Genomic DNA, 14158 nt, shown 5'->3' with positions numbered 1-14158 from the left:
TGCCATATTTGCAAAATTTGCCTCTGAACCTTGCCAAGTGCATGTTTTAGGCTTATCAATTAATGTAATGTAATCTAATCTAATCTAATGTTATCAATTAACAACAGGAGGGGTCTCAAACGTAAGACCAGCTGTTAAATAAAGCTCTTCTGACCTTAGCTGGCATGTGGGTATATATATTAATGCTGCCCATTATGGGCACAAGCAATTTTCACCCATTTATTAATTATATGTTTTAAATTTGAGTGTTTCCTATCCCATAAACCTCCAGGGATGTACACAGTTTAATACTGGCAACTTCTTATTATGGGGAATACGAAAACGTCTTTCAAAACTACAATTCCCAGCAGAGACGTGCCATAGAACATGTTGCAAAACCCACAATAGCCAGCATGTGTAGTTCTGGGGACGGGGTGGGGGAGGGAGGGACGGGGTGGACCCGTTCAAATCCAGTTTTGGACAGTCTGCCGTGGTTCCATCCCATTTCAAAGTGTTGTTCGAAGCTCGGCGTAACCCTCGGCACACACTCAAACATCCAATCACAGAGCATGAGGACTATCACGGGGTTTGTCAAGCGAAGCGGAGAGAATACTTACTTCCGGGTGTAAAATTCTCTAAAGCAACTACTATGAGCTGTCCAACTTGTGTTTATTAATCAAACAAATAAATAAACACAAGGATAATTATATTTTATTGTTGAGTAAATAAAAGTGTGTGGTTTAGAAAAGAATACAAAATTAGAAGGAAAAAACGATGAAACAATACAGATTTCAGTATTCTGAGCCCCTACTCTCCCCATAACTGACGGCAACAAAAGTCCTACATTATTCAATTAAAATAAAAAAGTAAAAACAATAAGTGTGGCTTGATATTGAGTAAGAAAAGGTTGATAAACGCTGTGAGAATGGATCTGCGGAGAGCATTTCGCCGCGATCCCAACTCCTCTATTACCAACGTTCAGGGAGCTCTATGCAGGTCAATGGGACGCCCTGCACGTTGAAAACTGACTTCCAAGGGGTACGTACGTAATAGAGTGACGGGGAGGGGCCCTGACCGTCCGTCAATATGTGACGGGTTGGGAGTGAGAACGTTGTTGATGAGAAAGTGGCTTTACTGAGGCAGAAACCAGCGCTCTGGGCTTCACCTGTTTGAGCATCTACACAAGTCTCTTATGGTACCGTATCCTGTTCAACAAGCCCTTTATTAATATACCCTCAACGCAATAATGTTATGTGATTCTCATCTATATACAAATTATGCTAAGGTGAACCGCAGGCTATATGGTTTTCTCAGTGGCAGAAGCAACAGGAAAAGGCCCCCCTGTACCTCTTCCATTAACCAAACTGCAGCGTTATTGTTGCTCTTACGAACCACAATTAGGTAGCACTCGTCGGCAGATAAAAGAGCATGAGTGGTATTTACAAGGTCTGGTGACTGCCAGCCAGAGCAAACAAGGCTGTCTTTCAAATCTAGGCCACGACCAATGCTGACAGCATTATCAGTCATTTTAATGGAGATAAGCTTAAGGATAACTTAATCCTCCTCTCAACCTCGACATATTTTAAATACACAAGCAAACACATGTAGTTGCACATTTCATAGTATGCACCACCAATAAAGCCGTGGCACTAATAAAAAAACAGGATACTTGTGGCCTGTTGTCATCGTTGCAAGGCAACCACGAACAAGATGAGGCAGTGGTTGTTGAACAGGTGTTCAAATTATGAATAAATGTCTAAAAATGAAATTTTTTTGACCTTGCTGTAACTGGACAAGCCACGTATGAAAATAGTGTCTATAAGAGCGGCAGAAAGAAACACCCACTCACTTTACACTCATGAAAAGCAAAGTGATTATTTTTTCAACATGTTATTGGGTAGGCATTTTCTGCTTTTATGTAAGAAGACAGTGTAAAAAATGGGTGAGAGAGAGGTGTGACATGCAACACAGAACCCAAGGCCATATTGAACTTGAGAAATCACAGTCATAGGGTATGAGCTGTAACCACTCGGCTTACAAAAGCCTATCTATGATTTGGAAAACACACCAAAGGCATTCAATAAATCAGTAAATAAAAGCTGTATATTGATTTCCAGTAAAAAATAAAATAACAAAACTAAGAGTCCACAGCATTTCTAACAGTCTTTCGAGCTAAATGCTAATGAAAGATGCTCCAAATAAAAATGCTTATATGATAATATATAGCTATATAATGCTACAGTGTTTGCATCTTGTTGAGCATGTTAGCGTGCTTATATTTAGTTGATATGAATACGCAATGGTACAGTAGGTTCACCATATATTTTTTTGCGTGTACTGTAAGCATGCTAACATTGGAATAGGAATACATTTAGCAGGTATTTTGTTATAAACCAAAGTTATGGACCAGTTACATTTCTTGACTTGATGATGGCCCTAGATGTTTGTACTAATTTCAAAAGGCAATGAGAAAACCACGCCAACCCTGCCAGTGGTACAACAGGAAAGTCAAGGGATCGTTAAAGAACTAGGGTTCATCCTCTTGGGACTTAGAATGTCAGGGTAAATGTTCATGATCCAAAGTATTTACAAGTGATATGTGAAGGGGTGACTGATAAGAAGTGTGTGATCTGTCATGCAATAACTGTTTACATCTCGACAAATTGATAGACAGCAGGTGTACACTGTAAAACATTTTCCTTGTTATCTTGCAGGGTACAGCACATCAACATGATAATTTTTTTTTGACAGAACAGATAAGAAGTCAATTCATCAACCCTATCTCTCTGCCTGAGTGAACTCCATTTTTGCAAGGGTTCATCATTTTGGAGGAAAAGGAGAAGTAGAAAGTCAATATTAGAACAGTTTGTATAGGGCTCTTGAAAGTTGGCAGCAAATAGTTTTCATTTGTCACAGCAGCCAGTCTGGAAAGTGTGCCACATTTTCTCAACATTACATATTCAAGACAAGCTGCCAAACATTCACAGCCATCATTGAAATCTGCACTTTGCATTTCAGTGTGACTTCTACTCTGGTCATGTTTCTTATTTAATTAACCTTTAGGGAACATTTTCTGAGCGTGCATACTGTTTTTCCTTTTCTTCCCCCAGCTGTTTTATGATCTGCGCTATCACAGCTGCAGAAAGTAGGTTTCATGGTTCAGTTACAGTGTAGCTATCCACTGATGGCCTCTGAGCGCTGAAGCAATTAGGTTTTTCATACCTTGCCTGAGAACACCTGAGCAGCTGCATTTCAGAGATGAGAGAGCCACTTTTGCCCGGTGTCCTCCCACCTTCCACCAGCTGGTCGGTGGAACAGCGTTCTCTGATCATAAGCCCTGTTTGTGTAACCCAGTGGTGTGTGACTGTGAGATTATTTCATCCTCTCTGGTTGATGTTGCACCTGTCAGAAAATCAGCTGTTGGAGTAGTGGGCCAGAATGAGAATCTGTTCACACAGATCTCTCTACGGCACATCATTGGCCACCACTTTGTCAAGCAGAAGAGCGGACTGCGTTTTCTGAGCACATTTGACATATTAGCCAAATGTTTATCATGTACGTAGCACCAATCCTATGTAGCTATATCAAATTGGCTAATCTTTGATCATCATTAACCATTTTTACACACTTTTAACTTTTATAAAACTTAAATGTTTGAAATCTGAATTAATGCTAGCCAGGGATATATGAATAATAATAATAAATAATTTAAAAACACAATTATTAAACCGTATCTTACATGTGTGTACTGTATGCAAGCAATGTTTTTGTTGTGGTGAAATTTAAATCTATTTACTGTTGTAATGTCATTCAGTCTCTGTCATGCAAATTCTACTTTATAAGAAAGAGTCCTAAAGAAAAAATAACTATTGACGCTATCCTTCCTCCCTAGCTTTAAACCCCATATAGAGTTGCTTACTTGTATGATCAATTTATTTCTAATAATTACCTATATCAAGAGGCACAAAATGACTTTTCCAGTCTTTCTAAAAAAAAAAGTAATTAATATTATATAATAATCAACCTCAAACAGCAGCAATGGCAAAATGAAAAATACATTCACTTTTAATCAATTTTTTTTTTTTTAGACTTACTCAAAATTAAGCATTTTTAAATTGAGGTATCATTACTTCTACAAGAAAAAATCTAGAGCTATATCTAAATACTTCTACTGCCTGTACTGTATAGCCTTGTCTTGTATTCAGGCTTCAGTCCAAATTTGGATGCTGCTGCCATCTACAGGATGATCATTGGCATCAATCATGAATACTCATATTTTACATTGTTCTGTTGAAATATGATTACAGTAAAAGGGACATTTTTTAATTACAGAACTTACCACAAAAACAAAAAAACAAAACTTTCTATATATACCTGCCACATTTAAATGCATGAAGTCAATTTTGTTCTGCCCAAATGTTTGCCGCATTTTGTTGACACTTCCTGTTGAAAATCATAAAAACATTTATATTATATTTGGACATTAGAAAATGTAAAGATGATAATTCAAAAACATCGTCCATACACATATCACGTACACTTCTTTATGCCAGAAGAAGTCTATTAAAAGCAGAACACATTTTATGCTTGGGAATATATAATAAATGTTGATTATTATTTACATTCATTCATCCATCATTCTGGAGTCTCCCAGAATGCAACAGGCATCCACATGGCTAACAAATAGCTAAATACACACATTAACAAGGTGGTGCCAAATAAATGACATGAAAAAAGACATGAGCATCTTTTTGCTTGATTGCTGGGCTAACTGCTATTTTTAATTAGATGAGGGCAGTATTAATAACAAATGGACATTGTAATTTGCAGCATGGCGAAACAAACACCAAAAGCCCTGCTACAGTTGCTTAGTAACTGTACTTATTGATGGCACAGCAAACATTTCAATGAAGGTTTAGCAAAAACAACTAATAATATGTATTATATTAAACAAATATGCCCTGGCTTACGTCTTGACCTGAAATGTTGCAGCTGCAAGGAATTGTGGGACAGCATTATCTCATTTTCAGTTTTAAGGATGGTCCAGTGTATCATTTGCTAAAGGGGATATTAAAGGTAGCATTAAAAACCCTTTCCTAACATCTAAATAATTCAAAGAGCTTATCATGGCTGCCATGTAGGTACTTCTGGGTCATATTATCCCTGTAAGGAACCTTCTTAAGCAAAAAGAAAACACTATTCGACTCGAACGCAACCCAGAACCAGGTTCCCAGCATACCTTTTTGTCAGCTGCTGATCTCCAGCTGAGACACTCCCATCTCACCACCAGCAGCAGGCGCCCTAACCACAGATCACTTGGACAAATCAGAACATCTCTAAGGTTGATAGCCATGGAGGAACAACATCTAAACATTTTGATAATTCTGCAGCACAGTTCACAACTTTTTATCTTCGTAGCGGTGACGCGAGTGCAAGGTGCACGGTTGTGGCTGTTTTCAAATGTTATGTGACCACTTTCAACAAACGCTCTCCAGCCACAATTGGCACTGCCGGAGTCAATACTCTGCATTGATCTATGACTCAATATGGGTGATTCTTACAGTAACTGCTGACCACAGCTACTTCAGACAATGCAAGCTCCTACAGAAATTCTGTATTCCCATCAGATTACTTTTACATTTCTAAAAAAAATTATAAACTGGATTACAATGTCACTAAAAAACTAAAAAGAGCGTATTGGATTTGTTGTAAAATAATCAGATTTCATTTCTTCTCTGTAAGCTGTACTGCAATACTTTAAGTGTAAATCTATACGCCTACTGCCTGAATCTGCTGTATGGTGTTAACTTTCATTGCTTCAGTAGCTCAACCTATATGTTCATTGAAAAGTGTGTGTGAGCTTAAGTGTCGATTCAACTAAATGAAAGGCAGGTTTTCCTATAAATACAATCTCTGAGCAGAAGACACATTTTAGATAATAAATATCTTGGTTTCTTCTTTTGTCACATTGTTCTGTTTTATAACATAATTCACTTAAGTAAAAAACATCACATTAATATTTATTTTCTCATGCATTTATTATAATTACATTCAATAGTGAGGTTATCCAAAAATAACAATACGTAATTAGTTTACAATAATTGTATGTGTTGATAGTCAGATTAGTTTTTACAGGTAACTAGTCAACAGAATACATTTTAAAAGTAAGCCTCCCAACTTTGATCTTCACTGGTAATGTTATTGAAGATGTATTTTCAAGTTAAAACCAAACGGTTGCATTAGTTAATGTTCAAAAAGCTCTTTATTTTTCTCATACTGCCTGTGCTGCTGCACCTCTTTTCCCGCTCTGTCTGAAACCAGAGGCAAGTTTGCTCTGATTGGTTAGCTCTGTTGTGATTTGTCATCCGCTTAGAGATGTCCCGCCCCTTAGCATCACAAACAATATGTTGAAGAACCAGCCAATAGTAGCGGGAATGTTACGTAAACAAAGGAGTAGAATCGAGGCGTTTCAGGCATAAAAGCATAATGGGACCCCTTTAAATGATTATGTTACATCAAAGTAAAACAAAATATATGCGTGCCAGCCTCAATGGATACCAACTCTGCTGTGATTCTTCAGAAGACACAGATGGATATTAGATACGAGACCAACTCTGCTACGTGTCTCTCTGTGTGTGTGTGTATCCAGACCGACTAACACTTCAGCCATAGAGTTTTTTTCTCCGGGAAGAGTCTGGCTGTGAGGTAGTGCGGTCTTCTTTCAAACGGAAGGTTGTGGGTTCGCAGCTGCAGTCATCATGTGGATGTATGCTTTGACAGAATACTCAACCCCAAGCTCCAACTGATGGCATGGCCAATTACATTACATTGCATTTAGCTGACGCTTTTATCCAAAGCGACTTACAATAAGTACATTCGATCCAGGAAGATACAACCTTGAAGAAAACAGAATCATATAAGTACATCAGGTTTCATAGAGCCAAAGATTTCAAGTGCTACTCAACTGGCTATAGATAAGCCAGTCCTTTATAAGGGCTCTGTTAGCAGTTCTTTGTTAGTAATTCTATCGCTCGAAGTGGAGTCGAAAGAGATGAGTTTTCAGCCTGTGCCGGAAGATGGTGCGCCAATGATGTGTGAATGTAGGAATGTCCATTAAAAGTCTGTAGTGTGTATGCATGGTATTCCTAACTGAGAAATATATAAGATAATAAATACGATAGAGACAACATCAGCACCACTATGCAGTATGTGTATTTTCTTCTCTTATAATGGTACTCCTCTTGCAGATTCCTGTAGTTGACCTTCCACTCCTCCAGGCTCTGTTTATCCTCTTCATGTATTCGTTCCCAGGTGTCCTTTCGCTCCCTATTCCAGGACTCTTGATCTCTCTTGACCTCTCTTCTAATCTGCTCCAGTTTCTTTGCATACGTTTCATTTTGCTCTCTTTCATACTGAACCTTTCCCTCTAACGCGTCCAGTTTTCTTTTCCATTCCTGTCGCGTAGTGTCTTCCTGTTTCTTCCGTCCCCTTTCAACTTCCTCCCGTTCTTGCTTTCTCTTCTCTCGCTCCTTGTTGATGCTTTGGTCCTTCTCCTTCAGCTGATTTCCCCTCAGCTTTCTCTCCTCTTCTTTGATTTTGCGCTCCAGTGTTTTCATGTCATCTTCGTGTTTTTTTCGCAGGTTCTCCTCCTTTCTTTTCCTTTCTTCTTCTTTCTCTTTCAAAATCCTCTCCACTTGTTTTGCTGTGTATCCCTCGGTGTAGCAGCAGCCGCCATTTTCCTTCTCCATGGTCTCGATCTTGGTCAGCAGCTCCCTGACCTGCGTGCCCTCTGTGTCACCTTTGTTGAAGACCTGGTACCTCCCTCGACAGTCATTGATGAGTTTTTTGACAAAGCCACCACAAACGTCGGCATAACTCTCAGATAACTTACCTTCAGGTTCATCTCCTCTGGTGAGTATAATGATGATGGAATCTTGAGACTTCTTGCCAAAATATTTCTTGATCAGTTCCACTGAGTGTTTTTCCTCTAGTGTAACGTTTCCAATCTGCAGCGCCAGTAAGAACACATGAGGTCCAGGAGCCAATATGCTGAGGCATTTTCTAACCTCTCGTCGGAGGTCATCATCAGACAGAGGTGTTTCAAACAAGCTAGGTGTGTTGACCACAGCGACAGATCGTCCATGAATCTCTCCTGTTGCTCTCTGGCACACGGTGGTCACAAACTTCTGGCGGAAATGTTCTTCGCCCAAAATGGTGTTTCCAATTGTACTCTTCACACCGACAGCCTTCCCGATCAGTACCATCCTGAGACGCTCTCTTTCGTCATCTTCTCCCATCTCACTTTTCTTTCTCGCTTTAAGTGTTCTGTTAACGCTATCCAGCTCTCCAACCTTCTTCATCTGAGCCTTGGTGAACATCGTCATCGTGAAGCACCTGGATCCTTCAACTCTCGTCTGTTCCACAGCATCCAACAGCTCTGGGATCTGCTGCTGGTCCTCGATGTTGAGAACAGCATATCTTTCTCCACAGCTCTGACAGAGCTCCTGGATGTCTTTGTTTTTCTGTATAAATTCAACGACCGCTGGAGCTGTGGGATCTGTCTCCACGGTGAACAGAATCATGGTGAAGTCGTTGACTTGAGAGCTGAATGTGTTCTGGATGGTCTCTAACTCTCCCTTGTCTTCATCAGTGAGGGGACCCACAGGTAGGACCAGGACGAAGGCATGGACGCCCTCAGGATCACAAAGGGAGATGCACCTGAATGATTCCTCCATCACTTCCTGCTGAGGTTTTCCGCACAAGGCAGGCAGCTGCACCAGAGAAACCCGGCGTCCACACACCTCTCCCTGATGTTTAACACACTCTGATGAGTTGGAGGCTGAATGGAGCTCTGTCTGACCTAAAATGGCCTTGGCTGCTGAAGTCTTCCCTGCTCCTCGCCTCCCACACAGAACCAGGTTTAAAGCTGCTTTGATGCATTCACACTTTATCATGATCAAACCTACTTCCTCATCACTGCCTTCAAAGTGTCCAAAGATCTCTTCTGTAGTTTGACCCAGACGTGTTAACAGCTCTGACTGGCCAATCAAATATCTGTTTCTACACTTTGCAATCATGTCTTTTAAGAGTGGATGCTGCATAAAATCCATGACACCTGAACTCTCCTCTGTGGGTGGTGATATCAGAATCAGTGCATGATCAAAAGATTGATCACCGAAGACTTCCAAGACTCTGCAAAGTCTCAGTTTGTGATCCTCAGTGAACTCTTCAGGCTGTAGAAGCAGCAGGAACACATGAGGTCCAGGATCAGAGAGGCTCACACAGTCGTTCACATACTCTGTCAGTTTGTTTTTAGGGGTGTTGGGGTGCAGCAGATCTGGGGTGTTGATGAGAACTATCTCTTTTCCTTTCAATTGCCTACTGACTTTCAGACAGTGGTCCGGTTCTTTTTCAGTGTCAAACATAGTCTTCCCTAGTATGTAGTTCCCCACTGAACTCCTCTCATACCAGCTGTTCCCCAGCAGAACAACCCTCAGCTCAGACACTGAAAATAAAAACACAGAATTAGAAGAATAACTCTAACTAAATACTTAAAAGGAACATATTATGCACATTTTTAAGGTAAATGTGTGCCTCTACTGTGACATTTTTACATGCTCTAATCTTTCTCATAATAATAATACATTTTATTTGTATTGCACTTTACATTTGAAACAAACCTCAAAGTGCTACAGTACATAATAAAAAAAGATAAAGAAAACCATTTGCAAGAGTCAAAATGTATAAACAGGTTAAAAAACAAGTTTAAAAACACGTTTTAAAAAGGAGAGGCAGGGTTATTAAAACCGGCTTAAAAAGCTAACCAAATGCTTTGTTAAAATGGTAGGTTTTTAGTGCTCTCTTAAAAGTGTTCACAGGTTGAGGAGCTCTGAGATGGTCTGGGAGTGAGTTCCACAGCCGGGGAGCAGCTGCACAGAAAGCTCGATCTCCCATAGTGCGGAGGTTGGTGTGCCGTTCCTTCAGCTTGTTAGTATTTCCCGAGCGGGAATACTGCCTGTGCTGCAGCACCTCTTTTCACCCTCTGTCTGAAACCAGAGCCCAGTCTGATCTGATTGGTTAGCTGGCCTGTTGTCGGTCCGCCCCTATAAAGTACACTGTGTTTGAGTGCTAGCCAATAGAAGCGCGAGTGTTACTATGTGACGTCATTATGTGGCAGAAGTAAACAAAGCAGTCCAATAGAGGCTTCTCAAGCAAATTTTGAATTTTAGCTTTTGCAAGGTCTTTAATGGTGAAACGATCAGGGGTGTACACATGCCGCAGTTTTTGCCTGGCTGTGTCTTTAGTTGAAAGCCCAGGGGCGATCTGCTCATCTGTCATCGAAAAGAATATGCTACACAGGGGCGGACTTGCCATCTGTGTGTTCTGGAGAATCACGGAACGGCCGGTCGTCAGGGGTTCGCTGACGGCCGGCATCGCCCTTTATTTAAATTTGTTTAAAAGGCATCATGTAAGTTGCGCTGACCGCTGGCGAAAGAGGTCCACAGCTTCCCCGCAGCGAGGCTCCCCCCACCCTCCTGTTGACAGTTCATGAGCGTTGAGCTCCCCCCCACCCCCCGTTGATAGTTCACGATGAAGTGACAGCTTTAAAGGTGGACTTGAGTAATTGTGTCAGCTGTTATCATCCTCAACATGCAAAATCCCCAATGATCTTGCAAATATTAAACTAAAACAAAGATGTTGTACCCATAACCTACTCCCCCTGTAGTTTAGACTGTAATACGAAGGGAAAGTTGTGACTTAGTTCAGTTCAACTCACTGTTAGGTGGCAGCCATTGATAGCTGCGGTTCCGATTCACAGGTAGCAGATGATCTGACACTATAAGAATACAGAACATTCACATTTGATTAAAGGGTGTATGCCGCGTGTTTTATTGACTGGTTCCATTATTGTGAATGAACCTTGATTAAAACAGACTCAGTTCAGTTAAACTCACTGTTAGGTGGCAGCAATCCATAGATGCTGCTCTGTTTCACAGGTGGCGGATCATCTGACCCTATAAGAGTACACAACATTGATACATTCACATGTTTTCTTTAATGTAAGGGAACATGCAAGGGTTTTATTAACTGTTTCCAGTTTTGTGAATTAACCTTTTTTTCAAAAAGACTGCAGCAGCAGAGAGGCAAAAATCTAAAGTGAAAATATTGATTTTGTGTGTAATCCATCACAGTGAACTGCAGGTCCACAGAATGGTACTATAGTAACAATGGTTATAATACATACACATACATAAATACCATCCATCCATTCATACATCCATCCATACATCCATACATCCATTCATACATCCATCCATACATACATATATACATACAAAAACTTAGAAGAAATGGACATGGTGCTCTTAAATGACTTTTAAAGCAGACGACAGGATAAAGTCTGAACTCACCTGTTGCTGCTGTCTCCATAATGTCACTGTGCAGGACACATCAGAGACTGATTCCACTGGACACCAACTGCTGGATTTGAGAACATAAGGAGAGAAAAATATAAAATCATCTGCTACTGCCCCCTGTTACATCAGTTAACCTGCCAACACACAGGCTAACAAGAACACATTATGTTTACCTTCCTAGCAGCACGTTCATCGAACTTAAGCTAATCATTAATCTTTATCACCAAGTAGTTGGACGTATTTACTCTTTCAATGTGACATTGTTAACCTTGGAGAGTGGGACTTGTCCTTTAAAGCCATGTGTCCACATAGCATCTATTTATGTCAGAAAGACGCTGTGAAAAGCATGGGAGAATCTAGGAGGGGACCCACGGGGGGCCAGTGCCCATGTTACATTGAGATTTGACTGCCCTGTGGCCCCCCTTTCTAAAGAAGAGCCTATGATAATACCATTTGTAATACTGTTGCAGCAAAGACTGTGCTGTAACTTGAGCCGAAGGTATCGAAATACATGTATGTTCTGATTTTAAAGTCTTATTTGTACTGTGCTTTTGACACAAGTTATTTGAAAAATAATGGGATATTTCTCCCCACTCTCAATAACTGGCTACAGCATGCCCCCCTGGTGAAATTGACCTAGAACTGCCACTGTAGAAAGGCTTTCTTCAAGCGTTTGATCTAAATAAACTATGACAACAATATATTTTCAACATTCATCGCTATTATATGACAGACTAGAAATCCTCTTATGTTTTATTATATATTTGTGCTACTGTACATTTGTTTGACATCGTTTTTTTTCCATGAGCAACCACCAAAAGATACACTTTGAATGAACATCGCAGAATCCAATCTGCTCCCACTAACGGGCTTATTTGGTTTTTCGACAGCCAAACACAAAAACAAGCTTCACCACCAATTTATCTTTCTGAAAGGCTTCTCTTATTCATACCTGAATTTGAGGCTGTTGTCTCTGACGGTCTGCCGCAGGTTTTTCAACAAACGATAAGGGAGAGTCCAGCCGATGCCATCCAATTATTTAAGTTGTAGTGGCAGTTACAAGCTGTGATTGGTCCATATGATAACCAGGCCTGGGTAGTGAAAACATAGAAAATAGTTTAAAACACAATGATGTGGCATTTATTACAAATGACCATAAATAAATAAAAAAAGCCATTTACACTTAAGTCATGTACAATTAAATGTCCTCTTTGTAAAAGTGAATTTGTTGAATCAACTCTGTAGGAAAACAGCACTAAAGTCAACTGTTACTTTCATACCAACACCGTAAAGTAAAGGTTAATGCACAGCAAGGAAGTACTAATCTCAACATCAACAAATGTAAAAGTAGAAGTACCAGATTCTAGGAATACTCTGTTACAACTAAAAGTCCTGCATTCAACATGTTACTCAAGTAAAAGTACAAAGGTATTCAAAGTACTCTTTATGCAGATTGGTCCATTTCAGAATAATATATATGATATGTTTTATAATGATTGATCATGAAAGTGGTATCAAAGCTGGTAAAGGTGCAGCTAGTTTAATGACTTTGTATACTGCAGGTTAGCTTGTGAATTTGCTCAGGTGGAACCAAAGTCTGATTTAAGTGGTGATTATATTTCACACCATTAATCAAAATCTGTAAAGTAACTAAAGGTATTAAATGAAGCTCAGCGCACATGGTTTCAGGAAGACTTACACTCTCATTCTCACATCCTCTCGCCCTTTCTTTAAATAAGCAAGGATGCACCACACCCCCAACAAAACCAATCAGACTCGTCTCATCTCCCACAAACCAATCACAGCGCATCTGGCACCTTTTCAAATCTGCTCTCTTCTCCCCTGTCAGCTGTCATTTAAGGAGAATCGATGCAGCCCTCCTCCTCCACCCCATTCACCTCCAGTTAATCAGATCCAGGCCCAGGCCAAGCCCAGAAGAACTCTCATCACTCCAACTCTTCATTATTCCCTTCAGCTCTTCACCACCACCAGTATTTATTTTACCACGGCAATAAATATTGAAAGTTATCTCACTTAACAAACTTGAAGTCTCTCCTGATTTAAATAAATGCAGTGGAGTAAAAGTACAGTACATGATTTACCTTTAAATTGTAGTGGAGTAGAAGAACAAAGTAACGTAAAATGGAAATACTCAAGTACAGTACAAGAAAGTATCTCAAAATTGTACTTAAGAACAGTACTAAGTAAATGTACTTAGTTACAGTTACCCACTGTTTTACAAACTATTCCTGACTCACTGAGAGCTGGGCCGGTTTTTGGCAAAGGCGGTCGCCTAGGGCGCCAAATCTGGGGGGGAGTGTTGGCTTATCAGGCGCCCGCAGCTCACAGCCAAAGAGGGAGAGAGAGAGAGGGTGCACCGGTACCGGCGCTGTTGTTATTAGCATCTGGTGCTAGCTGCTCTAACGGATATAAGAATAAGATGTTTGTACCACAAGGGTGGAGGTCAGGCTGAGAGGCTCAGTGAGGTAAAAGACTCTGAGTGTTTAGATAGTTAACTTTAGTCTAAGTTATCTCAGTGGGTCTCAAAAGTTTTGATCACAATTTTAATAAACAAATATTTCCAAGGCACTCCTTTATAATTATTTGGATAAACAGGTTTGAAAATCATTTCAATGTATAGGGCAGTAAACCAAAAATATCGTTTAAAACTGGAGAGCCAGCTAAAATCTCGCCTAGGACATCAAATTGGCTAGAACAGGAGGTGTTGTGTCAAAATTATGCACCCCCTGTCGTGAAATGCA

The 14158-nt window shown here is 40.2% G+C and overlaps 1 protein-coding gene across 3 annotated transcripts; it reads right to left on the bottom strand.

Annotated features, from left to right (window-relative positions):
- Window positions 1–6966: 6966 nt before the first annotated feature.
- LOC104967737 (GTPase IMAP family member 8-like) lies at window positions 6967–12545 on the bottom strand. Of its 3 annotated transcripts, none has more exons than XM_010797255.1 (5): window positions 12349–12545; window positions 11391–11460; window positions 10935–10994; window positions 10757–10816; window positions 6967–9484 (listed from the first exon to the last, which is right to left on the bottom strand). In XM_010797255.1, exons 2-5 carry the CDS (start codon window positions 11407–11409, stop codon window positions 7125–7127), a joined length of 2499 nt encoding a protein of 832 aa, XP_010795557.1. In that variant the 5' UTR covers window positions 11410–11460; window positions 12349–12545; the 3' UTR covers window positions 6967–7124. The 3 variants fall into 3 exon arrangements, with proteins under 3 accessions (XP_010795557.1, XP_010795558.1, XP_010795559.1); XM_010797256.1 differs by having other exon boundaries at window positions 11391–11457; XM_010797257.1 differs by lacking the exon at window positions 10757–10816.
- Window positions 12546–14158: the final 1613 nt, after the last annotated feature.

Source organism: Notothenia coriiceps, unplaced genomic scaffold (assembly GCF_000735185.1).
Source record: "Notothenia coriiceps isolate Sejong01 unplaced genomic scaffold, NC01 NC01_scaffold00037628, whole genome shotgun sequence".
Classification (NCBI taxonomy): Eukaryota; Metazoa; Chordata; class Actinopteri; order Perciformes; family Nototheniidae; genus Notothenia; species Notothenia coriiceps.
Note: the sequence above shows the minus strand (reverse complement) of the source record. Positions and strands in the feature narration are given on the sequence as shown.

What these genes read in the sequence shown, in the direction of transcription:
- LOC104967737 (XM_010797255.1), bottom strand. An exon ending in TGGATTGCTGCCACCTAACA is followed by an intron (nt 10,817 to 10,934) that starts GTGAGTTTAACT and finishes GTATTCTTATAG; the next exon opens with TGTCAGATCATCTGCTACCT. An exon ending in TCAATGGCTGCCACCTAACA is followed by an intron (nt 9,485 to 10,756) that starts GTGAGTTGAACT and finishes TTTTATTTTCAG; the next exon opens with TGTCTGAGCTGAGGGTTGTT.